The following is a 27,416-nucleotide window of genomic DNA, read 5'->3' on the forward strand; positions in this document are numbered from 1 at the left end:
TCAAGGGGTTTGAGCTAGAGGTGTGACAGTTTTTTTCCTTATGGAAATTAACATGGGATTTAGCATGTTAAGAGTCCCCTCTATGTAACCTTTGCTCACCTTGCCAGATCATCATAAAACTTTTGAGGATTGAGTCAATGTGATTGACTCAGACGAGGAACATTTCATGCAGATTCTTCAAACAACACAAAAGTGTTGAAGGTTTTTTTTCTTTTTTTTTTTTTTAAATCAGTTCCTTTGGGGCAGGCTGCCTTTGTAACTACTACTAGTTAGCCACAGATAACTGAAATTTAGGAAGAACAGAACCCTGGCAGTATGGGATTTCAGGAACAAGGTTACCATGATACTGTCAGTCAGTACAGTGCTCATTGAAGAGCGTATAACCTTAAGAATTCAACCACATGGTATATAGCAATGAAGGTCCAGAGTAGAATGATGGCAAAAGATGTATTTATCCACGAGAGTTAGGGGGAATTGACAAACAAAGTAGGAAGTTTAGATTACACAGAAAGCTGACTTCAGTTACAATCATTCACCTGAACTCCTAAAATATATATATATATTTTTAATAAACAAAGCAAAGACAAACCTAATTTTTTGTTTAATGTTCAACCATGACTGCGAACAAGTACTGTAAGAAGGAGGTGAAGCCCAAGTAGCCAACTCTAAACAGGAGTACTTTTTTATTTAGCTCTGCCTCTTTGATATGCCCCAAAACCGTGTTACATTGTAATTAGATTACTACCTATATGAATCAAATAAAATAACATGCACCAATGTCCTATTAAACATAATAACTGATTAACACTTACTGTGACAGCCTAAGTTTGACATCTGAGACACTGTATTGTCCCTGGAACGGATGGCTGGAAAATAAAGAAAATAATCTTAAGAGACACTAGTTTGTCTGATTTTACTTTTTTTATTGTGTAAATGTAAAATGAGTCACTTTGTCAACATGATTTTTTCAAATAGGGAACAAAAAATTATGTTTCAGCAAAATTACTTTTCTTAATTAAGCATTTCTCAGGTACACAATTCCTTATTGTACACTATGCAAGTCAGTATCTGTTAGAGGAGTAATAGATAAAACATTTGTCAATCTTTTTTACATATTAAAAAATAGGGGCAACCTGTTGAGTGTGGTTGAAGTAACTATCTTCTTTAGGGTGCATCCAAATGGACACTGGGATCTGTGACAGTATGAGGACCTACCATGCTGCTAATGTAGACACATTTAGGTGACAGTCTGTGTAATGAACCAAATGACAATCACATTAACTTGTGGGCCAGGTAACCTGCTTGTGCTCTGGGTTAAGTGAAAGAAAACATATTTTGGACAAACTATGAAATATTTAGACCAATAAAAGATTCAATTGAAAAATATACCATCCAGAGACTTCTACTTGCCATTATACTAATATGTGGCGTAGTTTATTAGTTAATTAAAACCATAAACATGCACAAAGTATGCATCTAACTTATTTACAAAATTTAAAAAGTGGTATAAAAACATTACATTTCCAGTTAAAAAATAATCCAGTTATATAAGCCAACAATGCATTTCAAGAAAAAAAACCTCATTCACCCGAAAAGAGGCTAGAGGAGGCTTGCATAGATAAAACCCATAATGTGGGTGGCGCCTGCCCATGGTCCTGAGGCAATGTAGTCCCCAAGATCATAATCAGGCTGTGGGGTATTGTCGATCCAGGCACACCCGCCTTAAACACCCATCCATTGCCTATTCAAATCAGGTGACAACTATACATAAAGTGTCAGATGTACGTGTACTAAAACCTCAACTAGGCAGGTTAAGGGATTAACATACCCCTAGCAGCCCACCGAGGCCTTAGTATGCAGCAAGAGGGCTAGGGGATTGCCATACCCCTAGCAGCCCACCATGGCCTTAGTGTGTGGCAAAGCTGCGCTAAAAGGTGTAGTGTTAGACCTGCAGTGGCCAAAGCTTCTTCTAAGCAGGGTAGGGAATTAAACCCCTTTACTCTTGACACCTATTTTTAGATGTAACCACGGCAAGGCTGGATAGGGAATTGAGATTCCACTAGCAACCAGCCATTGGCCAGGACATATGACTCGTCTACACAGGAGAGCGTGCAATTAAGCTTGCGGTGTCCAAAACCCTCGTCCCAATGAAAACAGGGGAGGAAATGTTTCGCTCTTGCCTCCCCCCCTATCACCTCATACTGGCACTTTGAACCCTAAGTGTCCGTCTTGGATTTTACAAGACTCTTGAATACATCCATAAACTGTAACAGTCTAATATTGAGCATCATATTCCTTGGGTTTAGTGACTAATTCTGTGATCTGCAGGTCTTGATTCCTAGGCTCTTGAATTCATTATGCAGTAGAGCCCTCTGCCGCAGACCTAAGCGGGGGCAGGGGCAAAGTATTGTGCAGAAGCGTTTCTTTTATCTGGAGACATAAACGCACATCATATCCCCCCATTTCCCATCGCCTTGCCATTTGGGTTTAAAGTTGAGGGTCGGTAACACACCCAATCTCATGGACAGTAACTTCTTTTTGATTTTAAGAGAGTAGGCGGCCTCAAGGAGGGCCAGGTCCTTTCGATCATAATATGTATTTAGCACCAGTCACCTATGCTCTTGTTAGTCTACTGCTCCTTTATCTTTCTGTCAGCTCTGCAGGCTAATGGTTTTGTTCACTATTCTTTTGAACACTTGTTTGCTATTGTCCAACTGCCAGAGCTCACCCAAGCCAAGTTTCTCAATGCTTTCCTCCAGATATCTTTTAAAATTGCCCTTGCCTCTTTGGAGATTGATTTCATACCAGACGTCATAATATAGAGCTGCATTCCTCAGTTTGAAACAGCATTTTTTATGAATGCTCCAGTCTGGAGAGTGTTTGCTTTACCAACGAAAACTCAAGCCTGACTTATGCTGGCGATGCCGATCTTGATAGTTAGAAGACTTGCTTAAAAGTCTGCTTTGTAATATTGTCCAACAGGCTGGTGTTTGATCCCAGAACAATTTCTCCTTCATACGAGAGGGTTGGTAATAAATTTGCCTTGATAACTGTGGCCAGGAGTTTCAGATTATGCCCCGGAGGGATTTCGCTACAGTTGCACAGGCAAAGTTTAAGGCCAGCGCTTTCCCTTTAATGGTTCCTTTCTGTGGGGTCAACGAGGCCCTTGAGTCAATCTTAACCCCAAAGTAAACATGGCTGGATGTCTCATCTATTGTTGTTCGGTTAAGGTGCCATCTGCTCTTCTTGGAAATGTGCTGATTTAGCGAGATGCTTGGTTTTCTTCAGGCTAATTTCTAACTGATTGTCTGCAGCATATACCACTAAGCAATTTATCAGCCTTTGTAATCCTACTCTGGAATTATTAAGAAGCAGCAGGTCATCTGCATATAGAATATTTGATAGCGGGAGGCCGCCAAGGCTGGGGGCGTGGGAGATCATCTCATCCAAGGCAGGAGACAGGTCTGATATATACAAATTATATAAAAGCGATGCAAGAACACACCCTTGTTTAAGTCCAACCGATATCTTCACTTCTTTCGGTAGATGAGTAGCATCTCCCACCATAATCTTGACCCAAGTATTTGTATAAAGCAGCCTAATACCCTGCAACTGGTTGGGCGGGATTCCCCAGCGCTGTAGCTTTTCCCACAGTTTGCTCTGTGGGACATGATTGAATGCTGCTTTAAAATCAACAAAACACAGAAACAGCGGTGTGCGGGTGTCATTTGCTCTTCTCATGATGAGGCCTACTGCCATCAGGTTTGAGAGCATCCCATGGCTCTTTGAAAACCCTGTATGGTTTAGGGGCAATCTACCTGTTTCAAGTGCCCACGCAGATAGATCTCATAGACTAGCAGTGAAGAGAAGTATTTGAGATCTACGTCCAGCAGTGCGATTAGGCAATAGTTATTCAGCAACAAGGCCGATCCTCCTTTAAAAATTGGATAAATAATTGAACTCCTTCCAGCTGCCTGGAATGACCCCCTCAGCTAACACGGTGTTAAACATCACAGACAGAAAACTTACCCTTGAAGATGCATTTGGTTTGAAGAGAGCTTGGGGATACCATTTGTCCCGGACGTACAGTCAGATAGTGAATTCTCAATGATCTTAGTTATGTCTGAGGGCATATAGTGCAGTGGAACACAAATGATGCTTCCATCCCTGGAGTCTCCCAAAGGTGGAGCTAATTGTGATGATCAAACTCAGGGTTCAATCTCTAATCATCTGGTTTACTTATCAGTTTGGTGTTTTATATTTTCATGTAGATCTCTTATTCTCCTGTCTGTAAGACAAGTCACTGAAGTGTCTCGAAGTAATTGTCTCTGTACCATTTGAAATAATTCACTTGCCAAATTGTTAATTTATGAGACACATAACATGGGCCAGTTTACTTTGAGTGTAAAGCAGAGTGTAAAACATATCTGCTACTTACATTTCTATAACTTGCTAACACTTGTTCTATAAACTCATAAAATCATTTGATGAAATTATTTGAAGACATTGCAAAAGTGGTAGTATATTAATCTTTTCAAAAGTAGAGGTACTGTTCCCTTTTCTTTTCTTATCCAAAAGCCAATTTTTAAAGGTGAAAAACAGCACGTATTGCAGATAGTATCCTTCACGGAAAGAAGACAATAACATTAGGTGGTTAAATTCATTCCATTGAACCACCAGCGGTAACTGTAAAACTTTAGGCAACATTAAATACACAAACAAATCTTCCGGTACAGAAGAGCAGCTCTCAAATTCTTACTTGGGACAAACAGACACCTAGTTGTCATTACCAAAAGGGTAAATAACTTATAGTACACTTTATACTAAAGCAATGAAAGTGGAGAAGTGTTTGCGACAGGGGTTCTATAATTCTTCTTTATGTCTGTCCAGCTGCATTATTTACATCCAACAGTATATTTTTATCCTTAGTGAAAAACCTTGCCATGAAAGGATGTGTGTTTATCAGCAGTACTTCCACCATTGATGGGTTTGAGCCATGGCAGCATTTACTACCTGTTGTAAATCCATACTGGTGGACAGAATACATAACTAAAATACAGCCGAGAATACTGCATGTTGGAATACTATTCTCTATGAAGTGGTAAATCACAGAAGCAAGCATTTCCTCCCATATATGGCATGCGGTTATCATACAATAAAAATGAGTACATTTCTTCCTCACTATCTTGGTTCACGTATTCATTCCAGATTAATATTTCACAATGTATCCTAGCCTCACTCTTGCTCCCTCTTTTTTCTGCAGGAATTAATAAACTATTTTGTGCCTTTTACCCCTCTGTTGTTGCTTGTGAACCGCTGGATTGCTTACCACCTGCAGTGGCTTAACAATCCGACTCTCATATTTCAAAAGTATGTGTTTAGCTGTATTATTATCATCTGGATGTGTAAGCTCATTGCACAGCCTCCAGTTTTCAAAAAAGGCTTGTTTTAAAAAAGTGTACAATTAGCTTTGCTATTTTCTTTCACTTAACCAACCGTAATAGGTTATACCCAGCTAAGCCAACTTCAGCTAATACCTCTGCAAAATTGTGGGATGATGCTGAGGAAAACATAGGAGTCTGCGGGATTGAAAGAAAAGCTAATGGGGTAGGCATGGCTGCTGATAGCAACCCCCACAGAGGTGAGAAGGGGGATTGCAGGGAAAAGTGCACTAAACTGATGAGGCGATATGAGACGCAGTTGGAGACATGGGGGCCTCATGAGGTGAAGTAGGTGTTTTGTGAGAGAAATGGGAGGGCTCACCTGGCACTGAGCATTAACAGGGGGCATGGTTTGCCAATGCTGAGTCGTGTAGAGCTTTGTTAGTGAACTGGAGGTCAAATGTTATAGAGACTTGGTTGATAAGAAAGAGACATATGAAGTCAGAGGAGGCATTACACAGTCAATTGGTAGAACTGGGAGGTCTTAGGAAATATGGAAAAGCTGATGGAGAAACAAGAGAGTGATATGGGGATCGACAGATATTCCAAGCCAATGGGGAGACATGGTGTACTATGGGACGATAGGAAACATGGGGATACTAGAAGAGACTTGGGAAGCAAAAAAGAGGAATGGGGAAGCACAGGAGGAGACTTACAGAAGTAAAAAAATTAAACACAAGACGCAAAGATGAAGGCATAAAGGGCAGATATGAATGTGGATACAATGGTAGTATACTCTCTATTATATAAAAGTATAAGATTCGATTTTATTGTACCATGAATTTGCATAGTCAATGTCAACATTATAAACGTATCTGAACTTTGACACATTGAATACAGATAGCATATTTTCTGGAGGTAGTTTATATTGGCGCTATGGGTACAATGAGCAAGGCACTAAATACGGGAATAAATTGGAGCAAGTATTAACCGCTAGTTCAGTGATGTTTTGAAGTCATTGTATTAATTTTTTGCTTCATGTTGGAGGTTTCTTTTAGTATGATCTATATTGGCACTTTTAGTCACTCTGGAAATGTGATTTCACTTTGCTTGAAGTCAGATGAGACAAAGGTTATGTTGCGATCACTGGCAGTATGAACAGGACTCAAATATTGCGTGCTGTACTTACCATGACATCATAAATGTTTACAATGCGTGTAATATCAGTTTCACTATCTTATTAATTTTGGTGCATTAACACCAGTGATTACACAGCTCTTCTGTGAGGAGGGCACAACCTCAATACTGTAATTGACCATTCTCACCCCACCTGTGATTATAACTTGTGTTGCACAGGAAACAATCCAGCCTGGCTAGATCTTACAGACGGTAGATTCACCTTCTAGTGGGATCCTTTGTTTACCAAATATACCTCAAGTAGTTATGAAATCAACACATTTAAATTATCACAACCTGCCATTCACTACTGCTCCTCTTTTTGAAGGATAAATACTTTTGCTCATGAAGAGGGCACTCTGTAGGTGTGACATAGTCATCTGCCTAATGCATCTTCTCCTAGAGACACATGCAGCATTGAATCCCTCACGGTCTCCTACGCAACAGCAGCCTGATGAGAAGGAGTAACGCCAACAGTTCCCAATGACCGTGAACCTGTGGGCCTGCCAGGGCTTTAGCCACAACCATTATCACCACCTCAGAGATGACCTGGGAAGTTGGCTTACATACAGGTGCTGCTCTGCTGCTTTGTTGGCACAAGGTTAAATTGTGGCAGTGGGTGATTAGGCATGTGGGGCACAATCATTTATTATTCAGTACCATATTTCCAACCAACTGAAGCCGAATGATCAGCATCATCATTCGCTGGTGCTGAGAGAGTTCACAAGTGGGGGACCAGTGTGCCACACTGATTACTGCTCCTTGCAACCTGTTTCAGTAGCCTACCTGCAAGCTGAAACGAACAAGCAACTCAGGAGCCATACCAGACCTTTACGGACAGGAAGAGAGAAAGAGTGGCAAGCAAGGAGCAACCGCAGCAGCCGGTGACCCAGCCACTGCAGGCCTCCAATAGTCAAATGATACTTAAGATGTATACCATATTATTCTGTATCTTAAGTGCCACAAAGAAAGAAAATCTTTCTCAAGATGTTAACTATGACTTTTAGGTATCAAGAGGAGAGGGAGGAACAGCAGGGCTTGTTCACTTCCCCTGGAATATATGTATTATCAATGGGAACTCGCCGCATAGGGATAGTGTGTTTGTACGGAAGAAAGAAATATTATTTCGTTTGAAAACCCTCACCCACCAACCTAGTTGGTGGCATGCTTCATCATCGGGCTCCACCCGATGACACCGAATTTGACCCGGGTGTGCATCAACACCTGTTTGCAGCGGAGCTGGTTTCGTGGTGAATGAGTGTGCAGTGATAGCGTGTGAGTGTGAATTAAAAACTGTCCTCGGGTCCCAATTCCTATACTAGGTAATTTTATTAGCGGGCCCTTGGCAGTGTTAAAAACAAGGCAATGGATGTGTTGTGGAGTTATCTATGGTCTCCCACATCCTGTGTGGTCAACATGTTTCAGCCAGGCCTTGGGAATGAGCTGGCTTTCTTCAGGACCTGTAAGTGTGTGAAGTGCTCGTGAAGTGATTTAAAAAGGCAGGGTCAGGAATTGAATGTAAGTGACCCGCTATGTGTTGCACTCGCTAAGGTGCAATATGGGTAAGTGGGTGCTTCCCCCTCTGCTTTGTACTCTTGAGATTATCAGAGCAAAGCTTCATGAGTATCCGGTATTGGGGTCGGCTTAGACGCGCCTTTTGGGTGAAGCTCGGTTCCCACGTCAGCCCCTACTTGGTATGCATCGGATGTCCACAACACATCCATTGCCTTGTTTTTAACACTGCCAAGGGCCCGCTAATAAAATTACCTAGTATAGGGATTGGGACCCAAGGACAGTTTTTAATGCGCACGCACACGCACACGCTATCACTGCACACTCATTCACCACGAAACCAGCTCTGCTGTAAACAGGCGTTGAAGCACACCCGGGACACATTCGGTGTCACCGGGTGGAGACCGATGATGAAGCATGCCACCAACTAGGTTGGTGGGTGAGGGCTTTCAAAATAAATAATATTTCTTTCTTCCGTACAAACACACTATCCCTATGCCCTTTGAGGCTAGTTCCCATTGATAATACAACTATGACTATTGTCATAAAACTAAAGTCAGGTACTCCTGCGCTAGTCGACAAGGACTGGCTACACTCCCACCCAATGGGGGTGAATGTTTGACAGTGTTCAGCATTCCATTCATCTTTTTGTGTTGCTATACTTATGACAGATATTCCAATTTCTGATAAGATTTAGTATATACAGACTACAACCACTTAACCACGTATTAGGAGAGGCCCTTCGCTCAGAATATCACCCAATATTCTGCCACGGATGGTCTCAACTACTGCCAGTACACTTTGCAAATGCCACATCTCGCCTGAAGCTTATAAAGCTGAGTCCTGGAGGAAGACCGACTGACTGCTACCGCAGCGGGTGTTTGCCCTTCGCAGGGAACACGGTCTTCACACCTCTGCTGATAAAGATAGCCTTTGCCTTCAACCAGGAATGCAGTGCCTACTCTTCTCCCTAAGAAACTCTTAACTGCAAGTGGCTCTGCTTTTCATGCTCTCTTAGTATAGTGCATAGAAATACGCAGCAGGGTGTTACGTTTTAGATGACATTTTAAAACATGGAGAAAAAATTCATCTTATTTTCATTATTTATAAAAGGCCTTCTTCCTTTTTTCATAATATCCTGAGTAGTTGTATTAGATGTACTGAGAAACAGATTATTTCTGCAGAAATACATTCTTTTTACATAAAAGTGTTAATTCTTAGTACAGTGTGTGTTGTTGAGACTGTGAATAACAAAATAAGGTTTGTGACTGTTACCACGGTGCCCAATACCTTTATGGGATTGTTAGTAACCCAAAAGCAATACTTCTATGTCAATTAAACATTGAATAGTGTCTTGCGGGGCTACAATAACTGGTCTTTCACATTCATCACTGGTGCATTTGAGTCGAGTCCTTGTGCATTCCCTCTAGATAGCCACAAACATAGGAAAGTTAGGTGTCTCTGAGCACTCATCTGCATTCTAATGGCCCTTCCTGGGCAGGAAAGGAGGAAAAAGCTGACACTTGCAACTGAATAGGTAGTGTCCTCTCTCCATACAAAGGGCTAATGACCTCCTACTAGTAGTCTGGAGCCAGGGATGGGAAGAAAGGGCTTCTGTACACTTCAAAGACCCTTCTTTGAAGTCACCTCCACCTCAAAGGCACATCTGGATTAGAGTACTGGGTCTCTTACTCCACTAAATCAGACACTTCTGGACCTACAACTGGACTCTGTCAGAAGAACTGCTGTGCTGCATCAAGGACAGCAAATCTGATGGACTGCTGACCCGGAAGGCTTACTTTTCTGCTGTGCTGCCCCGATGCTCTCTGACCCAGCTGAGAGAGATCTGGACTCTAACTTGCACCCTAAAGTGTTCTCCAAGGGCTTGTTGGCTTGCCTCCTGTTGTTGCTACTCAGAGAAATCAATGTCTTTACCCCTGCTTTTGTGCCTGGTTCACTGGAAGTCGACCCAGATATTTGCACTTCAGAGGCACCAACTCATCTGCTGACTGCGTAAGCAGAAATTAATGCATCATCCCAGTGGCAGGAGTAGAACCTGGCGCAGCTTATTGAAGCTGCTGCAGCACCTGCAAAAACTGATGCGCTGAGCCGCGTATCACCGCAGCAGCAGTCTACAAAGATCGACGCATCCTTTGCATGGAGAAACCCCGTGCATTGCAGCCGGAACCAGCGTATCTCGGCCTTGGCACTTCGTCAATGGAACCGACGCACCGCACCACTGCAGGATCGACATTGATGCATCGCTTGATTGAGCCCCGCATCGCCCTGTTGTGACAGGATAAGGTACTTTGTTTACAGGTGCCTGAGTGGGTCCTGTAGCTGGCCTGCGCTCCCTCATGGTCAGCCCGAACTACTAACCTTGCCCCGATCCAGCGTATACGCGCTGGAACTATTTTTATTCTTTAAAAATTCATAACTCGACTTCTACTTATTGGATGTTTGTCGTTTTGGTCCTGATTAATTTATAGAATTCATCTAAATCAGTGTGGAGTCTTTTTGTGGTGTTTTCATTGTGTTACTCTGTGTGTGTGTGTGTGTGTGTGTGTGTGTGTGTGTTGCACAAATACTTTAGCAATAGACACACAATTAATGGACGGAATGCAGAACAAATCAAAACATTTACCCCCCAGTCAAGAGATCTGGGTTAAATCCATCATGCTTTCTCGCCCTAAGTGCGCCGGGTATGCTCAGACGTGGGTCCCAGGCTCAATTTGCCGCTGGATTCAAGCTATGCTGGCTGAAGAGGGGTGAAATCCCGAAACCGGTCCTAGGATGCTTGTTTCCGGTCCAGGGAGGACCTGGCTTGGCAGTTCGGGCAGGACTGTTCCCATGAGGCACAGGGCAAAGACTGATTTGCATATGGCCAGGTCTAAACTGGGGTGGCATGGTGAGCAAAAGAATGATGGATTTAACCCAGATCTCTTGACTGAGGGTGAATGTTTTGATTGGTTCTGTATTCCGTCCATCAATTGTGTGTCTTTTGCTTTCTCGCACAAATACTTTACACATTGCCTCTTTAGATAAGCCTGGCTGCGCTGTGCTAAGCTACCAGAGGGTGAGCACAGGTTATTTTAGTGTGAATCTAGCTTACCCTGACTAGATGGTGGTCCCTACTTGGACAAGGTGCGTACCTCTGGCAACTAGAGACCCCATTTCTAACAGGGGTGTACATCACAGATAACTGGGCGAAGCTACCTGTGACATCACCAGCTGGGTGCATTGTCATTTGCATTTCATCATCAATAAACTCTCTCTTAAGTATAGGACATGTCTGTTGCTTACCAACATCATAACTGGTGACAAAATAAAGGGGGAAGAAAAAGAAGAAATCATGTCAAGAAAGGGTAAAGAGAAAAACGAGACAACCTGGTTAATAATAGTTGTGGACCCCGTTTATTTTGCAGCCCAGCCTGATTTGTTTATTATAAATGCAAATACTGCAATATTTGAGATGTCTACCCAAGGAATTATGTTTGCTGTTGGTTATTTATTCTGAATGGAAATACCACAATTACAGTGACAATGTCTCAGGCCTATTTGTTTCTTTTTTATTCTAAAGGCAAATACCTCAGTCATGGGTTCTTAAAATTAAGTGAGCTCAGGGTCGGAGACTAAGTTGGGAGTTTGGGACAGGGTGGCAGAAGAAGTGGTTGTGAAAGGTGCTTGTAAAAATAAGTGGGCGAGGGCAAAAATGTAATTGCCCATGACACCAATATACTTTGAGACGGCTTGGTCCCTATTTCAACATTACATTAGCACTTATAGTCTTACCTAGGATTTACCTCTGCAAGAGCTGGGTGTTTGTTGCTGTTCCACACTCTGTAGTTATGTGTAATTTTCCAGGCTCCTACGAAGGCAGTACCATAGTCAGACAGCACCTTCTCGTTATCTGAAACATGAAAGAGAATAGAAAAGAATTGATAAAGGGCAATTGATTGCAAAAATGGAATTGCAACAGTGAAGAAAAAAAATAACTAGGGTGGCATAAGTAAAAAGTGGTCACTTGAACTACAGTTACACTACCCATTCATCACACTCTTTTAGAAAAACTTTTTCAAGGGTCTTGCCTGCCAGACAGACTTTTAAGAGACAAAACCAAATACATTTCAATTTACAACTTAACATTTTATTAATGTCATCAGATCAATATAGTTAAGCAAGGCAATCCAATAAACTATTTTACTACCAATAAACGTTGAGGAAGAGCATTATTTACTATCTTTTCAAAATGTTGCTAATCATATTCATTTCACTGCATGAATAGGAAAAATTATCTTAAGACAGATACATTACACTGACGTCCAGGATGTTGATATGGAGTAGACAGCTCACACTGGTTACAATTTTGCCTGTTTTGCATACATTTCGGATTTCTTTCATCCAAACTCCAATGAGTCTAGGGTAATGACCATCCATTGGCCAGGGGTCTATAAAAGTAATTATTTTGAGCCAATGTGCTTCACAGATATGGGAGCAGCTGACACCTTAGAAATACCTTAAGAGAGCATATTGGTATAATAGCTTCAGTTGCACTTCACTACTCTAGAGGACTGCTAACGGAACAACCAGCACTCAAGAGACCAGAATTAAGAATGCTCTCCTAAAACACTAGTCTCAGGTGAAGTAATCCATCTGAAAGTTAAGGACATGACATGCAGGTTCTTGATTCAGCCAGGACAGGGGCTCCTAAGAAAAAGACTGCTTGGAGATGGCCACAGATGGGTATTTTAACATATTCATCTTGCATATCTACTGCATGCAAGCAATCGCCATCCTGATTGGAGTTTAAAAAAGTCGAATAGGGTAGACTTGAAATGCACGTGCCTAGAACTTGTTTTGACTTAATTGATTTGGTATTAAAAGGAACACCTGTTCTTTTTTCAACCGTGCGGCACTTTGGACAGAAGCACTAGATTCTGAATCCAAATAACGCCAGCGAAGAAGTATTCATGTCCACATTTCTAATACTATTCAGGGTCTGTGTGCTATTCTGGCTTGTGTCTTAGGGTGTCTGCAGACTAATATCAGACTAGGTTGGTGAAGCCATAAAAGATTTGGAGTATATGACTCATAATCTACATCTCTTAGTGTCTCCAGATTCAAATTCATTCCTAAAACGTATGGATGTTGAAGGCCAAACTAATCAGCCTACTTTTAGGACTTCTCATCATGGGTATCTCACCATCACATGCAGTATGCCAGCGAGTTCCCTAAAGTGTAACCCGTAAGTGGCCACTGGAGGTCACTTTGTGGCCCTTTCAGCTACTCCACCCAGGGATGCCTAAAATGCCAAAGTCGTCAATATAGGGCTCCTAGGACTACTCCCACTTATCACCAATGTAATCAATGCCTTCCTCACCAGCGGTCTAATCCCTCAACCACTAGGGCGCACCACGTCCACACCCATCCTGAAGAATTCTTCTATGGGCCCAACAATCTCTTAACTATAGACCAGACATATGGCTACCCTGCACTGCCAAGACACTTGAAACAGTGGTTGAATAAGAAATCTACTCTCATTTAGAAGCTCATAGTCCTCTCAGTGACTTTTAATCCTTTTAATAGGATTCAGAACTCCTAAGGGCACATCAGAAACTCTTCTAAACATTAGAAAAGAGCTTCTCAGCTCCCTACACCAAAACATACTAGACCTTAATCCTTCTGGACATCTCTGTGGCTCTGGCAAAACTGACCAATGGACGTGAGCTACCTTGGTGTTCCTCTTTCTTTCTAAATCACAGTCATCAGGTTAAAACGGGCACATTCCTTTCATTATCTGTGGAGTCCCGCAAGTTTCAGCTTTATCACCAGTCCTGTTCTCTGTCTATATGTCCCCTCTCACTAGCATCCTTAACCACTACAACTCATATGTACGCTGACGATACCCAGCTGCTTACCAAGTTTGACAACAACTCTGGCAAAACACTTGATTGCGAACACTGCTGATCTCAACTTCTGTGTTGAATGCAAAACAACTGGCTGTGGGAGAGAAAACTCAAATGCTGCTGACGGGTTCTGTTTCTCTGACCAAACTCCCTTTCCACTGACCCTTCCACCCCTCAACTGAGCCAATGGAAAAAGCACATAGCCTGGTTGTGCTGTCCAACAGCAATCTTTCCTTTGTTACTCAAATAAATGGTCTCCAGGGCTGGCAACTTCCACATGCGTCTATTGCAAGACGGTGTTCTTCTCCTTCACCTCACCCAGAAAAAGACCCATCACACTCACAGTGATTTCCCAAATTGGCTATTCTAACACACTCTTTTTCAGCCTCTCCAGTAAATCTATATAGAAATAAGCTCTAATGGGTCTCATTGCGTAATCCAAGGCAGATGGAGGTATGGTTCCCTTCTCGGGGCATCGCTGCAGGGCACGAGTCGGGGGTACTTGTGGGTACACGGCGCCCGCCCACTATTTTCACAGGGTGGACGCTGTCCACCCTGCCAAGAAGTTGGGCCCCACAGAAATATGTTGAACTTGTCCCGGTGTAATTTTTAGACACCAGGACACGTTCAGCTGCTCCTGCACGTTGTCTGCTTTCCATTCCCAGCAGCAACTTGCGGGCAGGGAGGGGGCTTCTTTTTCACCGAAGTTAAGGGGCCATCAGGCCTCCTTTTGATCTAGTATTGGACTGGAGGTAGCCTGGAACCTCACACTGACATGCAAATGCACCGGAGAGGAAACAAAAGCACAGAGCTCGTTATCTCTTCACAGGCACTTAAGAGATGCATGCTTTTTACTTTGTTCAGTCCCTGTATATAAGTGCATGCACTATAAGAATGTCAGATGGATTGGTCTGTCCCAGTAGTTACCCAAATAACATGTTAAATAGCAGTATTTCATTTCTTTTATAGCGCTACTCATCCCAGTGCAGAGTGCTTTACATAACATATACATTATCCATTCTATAAATAATCATAGAAGATGTGTTACATGAGACAGTCAGGGTTACAAGGTGAAGGAGTCAAATTTATTAACTTCAAGCAACAAAAGGATTTCTGTGTTCAAAGCAGCAATCCACTTACCTATCTACATAAAATAAAAATCCGTGATCTGCATGTTACAAGATGTGCTTTGCAGGAGACAACTTTTTTATTTTAAACATATTTTATTGCATTTTCAGTTGGCACATGTTATAGCACACATATCAAAGCACTATTGCATAATTCATTGGTGCATTTATGCTAACACCATTGTATAAGATGCACACCATGTGTGTAGCAATATCATGAATAAGAAACCCGAAGAAGATAGCAACAAAATAGAGGTTCAACAATCCCCAAAAGCCCCCTCTCCCCCTCCAGATCAGTGGGTGATTGTGTTTTGCAGGAGACAACTTCATCTTCTATACTACTTTGATTCAAATTTGGGAAAACAAAAAACACATCTTTCTAACAAATGTGTCAACCTCCAGAGTTATCTCATCATTATTATTATTCCCTGAGATACACTGGGCACCACTGCAGCAGGTGCCTTAACCCCATAACATTTTTAAAATGCAGACTTTACAACCAATTAAGCAGAATAGATCTAGTACCCTGCTTTTCCTTGTTGCAAATTTCTTTGTGGCAAGAAAAAATGTATTACTTGAGGCCCAGATTTTGCGTCATGATTGCGCCACTTTTTTGGCACAACCCTGATTCCAAATCTCAATCTCAAAATGCACTTAAATGTACTCATGATACACCTGATAAACATATGTGTGGGATCTTAGTATCTGATGTCACTTTTTGTGATGTCCCTTCCAGTGAGGTCACTTCCTGTGATGCCACCTGGAAAGTCACGTGTCGTAACGTCATGTGCTATGATGGCATGCGTCAAGATGTCACTTGCATACTGCCTAACTTGGTCAGTACCCCTCACTTCTTTTTATAGGATTTGTGCCCTGCATTGCTGCATAATAGATTTGAAAAACTGTGGGCTGGTTGTTGTGAGAAGAAACACTCGATTGGTACATGCAGGTCTCGAATAGGTCTATTTCTTCGGATCGGCCACGGCACGCCCAGAGCGGCTAGTCGAGACACAGCCCATCTTTAACTGCACTGGAATCCCTAACCATCGCCTAGGAGCCGCGAGGACCCTTCGTAAGTGAACATACAGGTTATGAGGGCATGCGAGGCTACCGCATGCCCAGAAATACATAATAGCAATACATAACAGTGGCATCACTACTACACTGGTCCATCAGTCTTTCTTTCTCAAGGAGGGTGAAAGAGGGACTGGAACCCCCACCCCCTTCGATACTGCAAGTATAAACTGCTTTATACATTTTGTAAGCAAAATAGATGTCCGGCATTTAGGAGGTGATGCTTGGATTATTTCTGGTCATGTGCATTACTTTGATACCCCGCTTCTTGTCCCAGACTACACAAGCCTCCCTCTGTCCATCCCTCCCAGAAGACCTCTGTCCCGTGTACTCTGGGGTTTATTTATTCTAGACTCCTGAGTAAAATTCTTCCTCATTTATGGCAACTTTGAAGTTGAGGGAGCTTACTGTGGGATGAGCTATTCACATAAAAAGTCTTACTCAGGGTCCCTAGCTAGAGGGGTCAACCCTCCTCGTGATTTAAGAATAGGAGCGAAGAAGAAAGACTCAGAGTGACGAAGGTTACCAGCAAGTAATCTAACCAATTCCAATCCCTATCAAAATTATATGGCGCATCGGAACATATCACCTATTCTGTGTCTGAAAACATTTTTAAACGATTTTAAGCAACCAAAAAATAAAACACTGCACTGAAAGTGGAAAGTCACCTGTTTGCAAAGTGGCGGCAAGCAGCGAATGTAGGTAGAGAGCGAACTGAGCACGGATCCACTCGTCCCCGCCCTCCCAGCCGGTGCCGTCCAGAAACACGTCGTCGCGGTTTTCTGCGACGTGCTTCACCAGGTAGTCTGTGAACCGCAGGTCTGCAGTTGTGGGGTTCAGAATCTTCTTCAGCTCCGGGTCATGGATTTGGACACGCGCTTCTTCTACCTGTTTAAAAGGATTTGGTTAGTCAATGAAGGCACAACCAGACAAGCCTTATAGGTGGACAAACTTTCAACGGTTTGAAAAAATGTACTTGAGCAGGAATTTTCAAACATATCGGCTATTCTTGCACCCCGCTACATGTATTTGTCCCCGTCAAGGGACTGTGGCAACAGCATGCAAATTTGGTGTGCAACATGGACTATACATGCTTGCTCACAAACTTATGAATTTGGTGTCCTTAATAAGAGGATTTTTTTTGTTTAATTTGACCTTCAGCTCTATACCCTGAAACAAATAGTAATATCTCTGGCAACAGATAGGTGCATAATCCTTTCCCATCACTTCGAGCATACACAGTATTAAAGCTGGTCTCGGCATTTACACTAGACTGGCATCACCCTACCCTGCGCACACAACTAGAAAACTGATGATACACATAACCCTGCAACTTACGAGAGTTCTACTAGCAGGATAACTCGGGGGAAGGGTGGGAGGGGTTTAATTAATGTTATCAATTTATTGTCGCTTGAGAATTCAGACTGATCACTTTCGTAGCAAGTGAAAATAATATGGGGAAACTAATGTCAAGTGAAACAAGCTGGCTTATGGTTATGTATTAAGCTGTTGCAGCGGAAATAATCAAAATCTGTTCACAAAAAAAAGCTTGTCTCGGCATGCTAAAGTTTAGGTGCTAATTCTAATTCACCAGCATCACTCAGTCGCATAAGTTCAAAGAGCATCATTCTCAGGCACAAAAACTAACAAGCATTGGCAAAACAAAAGGGTCGTGCACTTGCCGCCAGCCTAATAGCTTTATCAGTGCTTGCTTTGTCAGGGTTTTTTTTTTTTAAACTTTAATGTTGAGGAACCAGCTAGATGCTCGTTAATCTAAAAAAACAGAAAATCATAGGCTAAAAGCAAAGATATTTTTTGGTCTCAAAAAGCACACATCGAAAGTAGTCCTGATACTTAGGTGGGTGGAAGAAAAAGGTAAATGACACAACAGACCAATGGAAGAAGAGGGCTGGCTGAAAGACCCTACAAGTAAGTACATTATACATATAATTTTAGTAAAATCAAAAAGTCTTTGCTAACCTAAAAATGTATTTTTAACAGTGTTCAGCAGAAAGGAATTATGGTTGTGCGTGGAACCTGGCTACAGGACAGGTTTCGTTGGGTTTCCCAAGACCACTGTCTCTGTCACTATTTAGAATCAAGCCTAGAAGGGAATGGATGGGGTTTTTGGTTTCCCACGTCATAGCTAACTGCTGAATTGACTGGACAGAGAAGGAGAGCTTCCCACACTCCAGAACCTCGGAGGCAGGGCTGATTTGCTCCTTAGACCAGCAGTGACCAAAGCTTTCTCTTGGTCGCTTAAGCTCTGTACCTTTGTTCCCTATATAACCCTGAGTCTTATTGTACTGGAATACTTTACAGAATGCAACATGGTCACTTGGCTAAAGGCAATGGGTCTGCTGGAAGGCCAACCTCGGAGGTTTATCCTAACCTGACCATCATTCTAAAACCCAGCACAGCCTCCAGAAGTAACTTCAATTATCTACAGGAAAATATTGTTTCTGATAGTCACAAAATCAAGCACATACTCCTAAAATGCCATCTAAATAAGGATGCTGACCTAGGCCATCTTCAAGGCTCTTTGGACCCAGAACTATGCTACCTATGCCACCACTGGATTGCATCATTCTGCCCATGTCACAGCAGCCTGATAGCCTTGAACTGGTATCTGACTGAAAAAAAATGTCATATTAAAATACTGGTCTGGATTTACAAAAATAAAGTTGTAGGCTTAGTCTACATGCCAACGTGCCACACTTCATGAAAATTGTAGATGTCTCTGTGTACACCAACTCATGAATTAAAATATAGATTTTCTGCGGGTGTGAAATCCACTTGTTTATGGTAAGGGTTAAGGTACTTTAACTTTTTGTATTTTTTATTCATATTGAAATTATTTTCCCACGAGTTTAAATATCTAACCCAATAACCCCTGGACATATGGCAGTGTAAGGGGAGTTTCCACAACCAATGTTTACACTTACTGGAGTATTTTTTGCCTCTAAGAGAAGTTGCTTGAATTGGGCATGAAATACAGTACAAATGTTATATATCCACAACGTTATGACTGGTATTTCATCAGTTTCCCAAAGGCCATCGTCCTGGCATTCCCAACCTAAAATGATTGGTGCAAAAATCCTGCCCTATTTACGGATTCATTTGAGGATGCCAATGTCCATATATCCTGAATATAATATTAGGGATATGTCGCTCGCATTTGCAAATTAGTCTGTATATGCCTATGTAAAATGTAGGCGTGCAAAAGGTTTTGAGAATCAGCCCTACTGTGTATAGAAGACAGTCTCTGCATGGAAGGTCCCAAAGATACCTCAACTAAGGTATTCTGCCCGAACAGGTCAACCAATTGTCTCAGGTCAGTCTCGCTAGACTAACTATCCATTTATCATACTAGGGAAAAGCTGCTCAATAGAGCGGGATCTGACAGCATAAGGATCAGAACTTTGAAACTACAATCCCACAAAGCTGTGGTCGAAGTGCATAAAAAATGTATGGGAACTGTGATCTGCACGCAAATGAGGTTGGGGTGAGTGAGCATGGGGGCAGAGCAAAGGCGTGGCTGAAAAAAGTTAAATATTCTGTAACATTTTTCGGTCTTTCACCTTCAAGTACATATTTAATAACTAGGGCTCGCCGTTTTCCATTTTTACTGAGTTTTACAGAAAAATACAGACAGAAAACATTGTGTTTCATGTCCGTATTTATTTTTAAAAGTGGAAAAATACTGATGATTTGGCGTCTTTTGAGTGACTCTACATACTGACATTAATGACTTTTAGGCCAATAGCTGTACATATTGGCAAAATGGGGAGTTAGAAAGCTGAAAGAGATTTGCTTAAATTACTGCATATTTCAACATGTATGTGTGCTATTATGCAAATTCTTTCATGTGGGTTTATTATTTTATTTTGGCTGTGTACTTTTATCTGTTAAATAAATGTGGAAATATAAGAGTTATCTCTTCTGTTCAATAAACAACAAATAAATATGAATGATTACCAACAAGATGGGTAAGAAATAAATATGGATAAATACAGACGGAAATTTTCAAAAACTAAATACCATAAAACCAGGAGCCATAATAATGATGCACAGATTAAATGAAAGCGTTAATCACTGGGAAATGCACTATTGTACATTATGAAACCTCTATTGGTTAATGCACTGCCCAGAGGTCTGTGTGTGTAACCAGAGAGCCACAGAATTGAACCCTGGTTGGTGCTGTGGAGAATAGCTAATAATGTATGTTTAGTGCTACAAGGTCCCAGTCTATGACATATTTTAAACTTGCATTACACACAGTAGAAGACAGGCTGGAGTAGGATGTGCAAAAAGATTTACGATAAAAAATGGATTCCAAAATATAGATTTTTAAAGTACCCAGACTGTTCATAGTGCATTTTTTTCTTATAACTGTTCCTGAAAAGCACACACTTCACAGTTCAGCTGGTAACTTGCTTGCAATACAACCGAAAAATAATAAATTTGTGTCATCAGTAAGCTTCAAGTGATTCCATCAATTAAAGTGAATACAAGCACCCTTTACATTTGAAGATTAACTAGTTGTGCACATTTACATTTCTATGTCTAGTCAACAGGTACCCTGGCAAGAGGACTTGTTTGGCTACCTGCTCCTCCCTCAGTTTTACAGCCCAGGAGACTCGTCACCTTATATTTCAGCTGAAGCATTTCAACTCTCGAAACTAACCATCCTGGAACGGTTGGCTTTTCTCAAAAAATTGGGGAACTGTTTTTCTTAAATTTAAAAAGTATGGGCGCGTAGTGTCGCTCAGATCCCGCCCACTTCTACCACTGCCACCAAGTGCGAATTAGGCTTCCTGTAATTTTGCAAGGTACTGAAGACCTATATGTGCACTGGTGCCTAGAGCCTCCACTCTATAGAAACTGCACCAAAAAGGCTTATGTGAAAGGAATTCCTCTAACGGTCTGTCACTTTTAAGTGCCCTGAAGAAGCCTCAACCTCCCAATATTAAACACATGCGCGTACATATACAAACACACACACAACCTCCCCCCCCCCCCCCCAATATAGGTTCTAGTTATAGTTAACCAACTTAAGGCCGATCTGGTAGAGCATTATGCACATTGGTTGAGGGGGAGGTTATAATGTTGGTTCTGAATGTACTTTCTCATGGCAACTGCAGCTGGAGATCTGTTCACTGACACCACTGAAACCGCTTGATGGAATGATGTCGAAAGTGGCAAGAAGACCGTAGCAGGTCTGCTTCTTTCGCCTTTTTAATTTGGTGTACATTAGTGCAGAGCTGTTTGGAAAATGTATATTACAAAAAAAAAAAAGAGTAAAAAATGTATATGGAAGGTTTACTACTGGGTTTGCAAAACAGCTTGAGGCTTGAAATCGGAATCTGAACAGATCATCTGATTAGCCTTGAAGAGCTGACCGTTACAGCTTCTAGAAACATTTCGAAGCTCACTTCCCTGAGCAGAGTACTACAAACCTTGTTGTGAAAAGAAACATTGTGGGGCTAATTTGGGCCAGGACTGCCACACCCTTTTTATGTGGTCCGGTTTGACGTAGACTACAGGGATTTAACTGTCACTTTATTGATTTTTAGGTCTTGCCTACTAGACCGCTGATGTGTGGTTTGTTACTAGACATATTGTGGCCTTAACAAGCACACAGGCTTGGAGTCTGCCCACTGCTAACCAATCATTGAAGTTCCTGTCACTCACATTTTCCTGCTTCTTTTTTTATAACCCAGCTGGTCAATCTTGTATTTGTTCCTATCATGCAGCACTGCTTCTTTACCATCGCTTTTGATTGGCCAACTTCTGTCCTTTTTTCTTTCTAGTTAAGCACTCCACGAGAGTGCATGGTCTTTTCAGCTGTCTACCTTGTGTACTTCTCTTCCCCTACACTCCATGATGGTCTGATGTCTGTGTGGTTTCCCCCCGCACTCCTTCATGTTGCCCTTGTCCTCATGTACTCCCCACCCTGTTGGTTTCTCGTTTGCGTGCTTCTCACCTGCCCGCTCCACATTACTCTCTGGCCCATTGCTTTTACCCTACCCCACCCTTGCACTCCCCGCTGCCTGTTCGCCCATGTGCTTCCGCTTTACATTGCTCTCTTGCCTGTTGCTTCTCCTCCCCCCATCCGCCACCTCTAAGTTGCTTCCACCTCCCTTCCTGGGCCAGTGTTGTTTTCGCCCTCTCCGTATGCTTTCCCTAACCACTTTTAAAAAACATTGGCCTGCGTTTTTTGTGTTTAGTTATTAATCCAAGTCCTCATTTTGTAGGCACACACAAAACGAGGCAGGTGACTGTGTCAAAGTCTTTTTTTTTAGTCCTTTAACCCCGCTGCAGCGTGGCTAAAAAGAATCGGTCAATCCAATAGATCCCAAAGGCGAGACCAACTGGCTTTGCCAATGCTTGCTCATTATTATCACTAACTTTGGGGAGTTACAGTTACATTGAGCTCTTAAATTTTAAAATTTCCAGGTTTAGATTGTTTCTGTTTTGGAACTTTATCCGAAGTGGGTTTTAACCTTCAATTAAAAAAAGGCACTGAATTATTAGATGAATAAAGAGAGAGTGAGAGAGAGGTGGGGGAGCAATCTATAGGTATAACAAACAGCCTTGTGATTAGCCATGAAAGATGATGAACTACGTCCAAATATCCAGTGCTTTAAAATGGCAGGTACTGTCTGGTACAGAGTACCTGCACTTCTTTAATTTGAAAGGTAGTGTGCCTGCACTTCTCAGAACTCCTGCAATACATTTAATGGGAAGTGTACAGGTAAGTCTCAGGAACAAACAGGTACCTTTAATAGTGAGTACCTGCACTTCTATATTTCCATTTAAAGGACAGCAAATATTTTAGCCTGAAATTAGGAGCACCTACCGAAGCAAATCAGCCACCCTTTCTTTCCCAGCTCCTCAGATTTGAAACATTTGTGTTAAGAGGATAGGCAAAAGACTGAGACTGGGCACAAACCTACCGATTCAGCTCTAACCAAATACAGGCAGATAAAGCACCAGTTAATTTTGATGGAAAAGAATTATTGGAGCATTAAAGAACCCTTTACTTGAACCCAATCTTCACACTCTGAAATTATCATTCTGTGTTCTTCCTGATGGGTTGTGTACCGTTCAACCACAGACGCCACTGTAAGTAGGCTCGGTAAACTTACCTGTTCAAACAGTTTACTTACAGTGTCACACAGTTCAGGTGGCAGTAAGTAGTTCCTCAGCTAACCTACCAAGAGCATGTATCTTCAATTCGTCACTCTAGCTCTGTCCATCCCTGCTGCCTTCCAAATGACCAAGATAGAGAATATTCCTGGTGAAAAACTAAAAAACACGCACACTCCGCAATGCCCTTTCTCTCGCTACCTTCTGTACACAAATTCACACATTGTAGGTTGCCACATACCTCCAGTTTCTACAACAAAAAAATAACAAAATAGGTACAGCAATACAAAGCAACATCTAGCAATGCAAGGGTGACACCCTAAAAAGTAAAGCAACATCTCCAGGAAGACAAAGGATCAGTGCAGCACCAGAGCACAGGAACACTTTACAAACAGAAATAGCATCAAAATATTAAGGACATAAACAACACACAATGGATATTCCAGCATAGTACACAATACTCGTCTCACCGCAGAACCATCTTTCACTGACCAACAGCACCAAAAGACAATTACCATGATTGCATTACATTACCAAAAGAACTACAAAAATGTGGTACCTTATCAATACCTGGAAAGCCAAGTATGGATGTATTGAAATTCTGGGAACAGGTCTCAGCTTCAAACCACAATGATTACCTGGCTAACCATAGGTACATAGCCACCATGTAACCCCTAAAAAAATCATAGAACCACATTAACGCCAGGAAACCTTGTAGCCCTTAACAATGAAAAATGAGTAACTCCACCAACTCAGGAAAATAAATATCCACTTCAAGAGTAAAATGAATCAACCATTCACACAATTACACGTTAACAATTCCTTCTTTAACCGAATTTCAGCATCATCAGCCTAGCTGGAAGAGCATATGATAAACCTTAACTCATTCAACTCGGAAACAACCAATGATACACTCAAAGAACAGACACTGTAACTTTAACATCTAACAAGGATGGAACCCTCAATAAGACTTAATTGAGCACTCAAACAGTGAATTAAATAAACCTCAAGAAGTTCAATACGGTACTCACATTAACATATTCACAAGGAAGGCATTACCAGCGTAGCAAGGAAAGAGCGCTGTATGTGGGCTCTTAAAATGTAATCAGTTACCCTACATAATGTATTGAAAGTGAAACCTCTTCCAAAAGTAGAAATATTGTCACCTGCAGTACCCGATGTTATGTGGAAGAAGCAGAACTACTATTACTGTATAGGAGTTATTATACACAACAAACTAAAGATCACACATCGGCACTTTAAAGCACCAATATATTTTTAATAATTGCCATGTGCTGCAAATTGTTAATCAATGGTGAAATATTAAGACATGTAACAGAGATGACTGAAAATTTCAAATAGATGTGTTGATCGAGTTCTGGTTATGCTGATGAGCAGGTGGTGCTTACTGTTTAAAGGGGCAAATATTCATTTACAAAAAAAGTATAAGCAACGTACAGTTGGCATAAACCCTTACTAAAATTTTCTATGCATAAACAAAGGATAAGACTAACTGAAAACATGACTACGTTGAACATACAAAAAGCACGGGTATGCAACTTTTGGAAGAACCTCTAGTTTATATATGTCAGAACGCAGCTTCACAGGCCACAATGACAAATAATTAAAGGGCTCAACATTAAACAGTGTTGTAAAATCTCTGTGCATCAGTAAGCATGCAGTAGAACCCCCATAACATGCTTAGAACACCAAGTCTGAGGCAGCAGTCTGCAACAGGACAAATGATCGCACCCTAGGGGTGAAAGTGGACACTTCATCAACGTAGCACATTTCTTTTTCATTCGGAACAGGCAGTTCTGCATCTCCAGTCCTTTAGGCTCCATCCGTAGCACGGCTTCTACTTCATGTGCTCTAAAGCTCTACTACAACACCTTCTACAGACTCAGACATCTATGAATATATTGTCCATAAGTGGCAGGAAAACGAACCCTCAAACACGGAGGGGGTATTCCCAGCAGCCCCACACACACTCCTAACTGGAACACCTCCGAGCACCACAGCATCCGGGAACATTGCAGGACTCACAAACCGGTCCAGACACAGCAAGTGCCCTCTTCTTTAGTTGCTGGTGGCAGCAGTCACTTATGCACGTAAAGCCCTTGAGACCCTTCCCATCCCATGGGACATGGGATGCAGCATTCCGCATGCTGCCCAAAAAGCAGTAACTGTAGGAAAGATCAGATACTGCCAAAGAGAACTTCTATCTAGAAATTACAACTATGAAATCGTAGTGGGTCAAATGCACAGGGCAAAGGTCACAAGCTCACCTTTGGTCCAAAGACCAAGGCATATTGACCACAAAGTCACAGATTTTGAGAATCCCTGCCCGCCTCACTGGCCAAGAGGCCAGCCCTGGTAAGCTGATGCCTCTAGTGTTTTTGGAAGAAGGGAGTGTAGTGTATCCTTCTTTGTGCTGCTACAGAAACATCTGGTTGAAGTGACCAATGCTACAAACAGGTTAATATCAGCAACTCCCATATTGCAAGGCGTATTTAATGAGCTGTGGAGCTGAAAACGTTACTTAATCATTGGGATTCACAGTGTTAATGGCACTACAGTTGCAGTTTCAGTGGGTTTAATTCAGATTATAACCCTGTAAGGGTTATACTTCATTGTTAATAATGTAGCATTTCAACAAAGATGCGGCCATACGCAGACTTTGCAAATTTGCAGGTAACAAAAGGTAGCTTTATTTACAGCATAACGGGATACACACAGTTCAGGAGCATGGATGTAAACTCTTGTTAGCTCTTCAGTGAAGGATTTCCAAGTGACAATTATGGTACATGTTCCCAATACTCTGTGATGTATAAATAAACTCAGAATCACAAGCACCACCAATCACACATGGTCAGTGCACACCCAAATGCCGAATCCCCTCTCTTTCTATGCAGTACGTTCCTTTCTTGAAGCCAATCATGGCCAGGTTCACGAAAAAATGAGTGATTGGAGGTTGTGAACATTTCACATTTGTATCAGCTGTCACAGTATGATGAGAGGATAGACCCATGGGAAGTCTACGCACCCGATGGCGCCTCTCCTAGCTGCACAGAGACTACCAAAGGCTTACTGTTAGCAATATACTTTGATTTCTCTTGTGTTAGGAAAACCTCTTTCATCAAGATCGCCATAGCCAATCTCTTCAGGAGAGACATGAGAATCTGTACACTAGGGAGGTGCTCAGAGCAGACTATTCTTGGTTCATTTCTGGCGTGATTAAATGGTTTAAAAGGGGTTTTAGCAGAAACTCTAATGGTGGAACAGTGGACTCATTTCAAAAGGTGGGCCAGGAGAAAACCTCTAGAAAATAAGTTTAACTTGCTTTTAAAAACCGTGTTCTTGCCTTTTGGGTGACGGCCTCGAGTTGAAAAGTGACTCTGGGCAGAAGTGGTATAGGCGGAAAGGCGTACAACAGACCGCAACTCCACTCGCGACGAAAAGCGTCGCCGAGCGAGTGCCCCCTTGGAAATTCCAACGCGCAGACTGATGACATTGCGCGTTCTCTTCGGTGGCGAATAGATCTAACCAAGGCTCTCCCCATCGCAGAAAGAGACGTTGCGCCACGTCCGAGTTCAGACACCATTCGTGATCCATCAAGCATCGGTGGCTGAGTTAGTCCGCCCTGGCATTCCGAGAACCTGCCAGGTGTTGAACCACCAAGGTAATGCCTTGATGTTCTAGCCATGTCCAGAAGCGCAGAGCCTCCTGACATAGGGTCCAGGATCCCACCCCACCCTGTTTGTTGCAATACCACATGGCGGTGGTGTTGTCCGTGAACACCTGCACCACACTTCCCTGGACAGAGGGAAGGAATGCCTTCAGTACAAGTCGGATCGCCCGAAGCTCCAACAGATTGATATGGAGCCGGGACTCCGCCGGAGACCAGAGGCCTCTGATCTCCGCCACTCCCAAGTGGCCTCCCCATCCCAGGAGGGACACATCCGTCACCACTGTGTGCTCCGGTTGGGGAAGGGAGCGGGATCTGCCATTGACCCAATCGCCATTCGTGAGCCACCACTGCAATTGCCTTGCAGTGCCCTCCGAGATCTGGACATGATCGGACAGGT

General features: G+C 42.3%; 1 protein-coding gene across 2 annotated transcripts in view; it reads right to left on the reverse strand.

Moving 5' to 3' along the window:
* AVL9 (AVL9 cell migration associated) overlaps positions 1-27,416 on the reverse strand; it is a 425,217-nt gene that overhangs the window by 39,065 nt on the left and 358,736 nt on the right. For both annotated transcript variants that reach the window (XM_085607507.1, XM_085607508.1), the window contains exons 12-14: positions 16,845-17,064; positions 11,862-11,979; positions 813-866 (exon numbers count right to left, since the gene is read on the reverse strand). In XM_085607507.1, the coding sequence (XP_085463633.1) occupies positions 813-866; positions 11,862-11,979; positions 16,845-17,064 (392 nt within the window). The remainder of the gene's footprint in view (positions 1-812; positions 867-11,861; positions 11,980-16,844; positions 17,065-27,416) is intronic.

This window comes from Triturus cristatus, chromosome 5_2, assembly GCF_964204655.1.
Source record: "Triturus cristatus chromosome 5_2, aTriCri1.1, whole genome shotgun sequence".
NCBI lineage: Eukaryota > Metazoa > Chordata > Amphibia > Caudata > Salamandridae > Triturus > Triturus cristatus.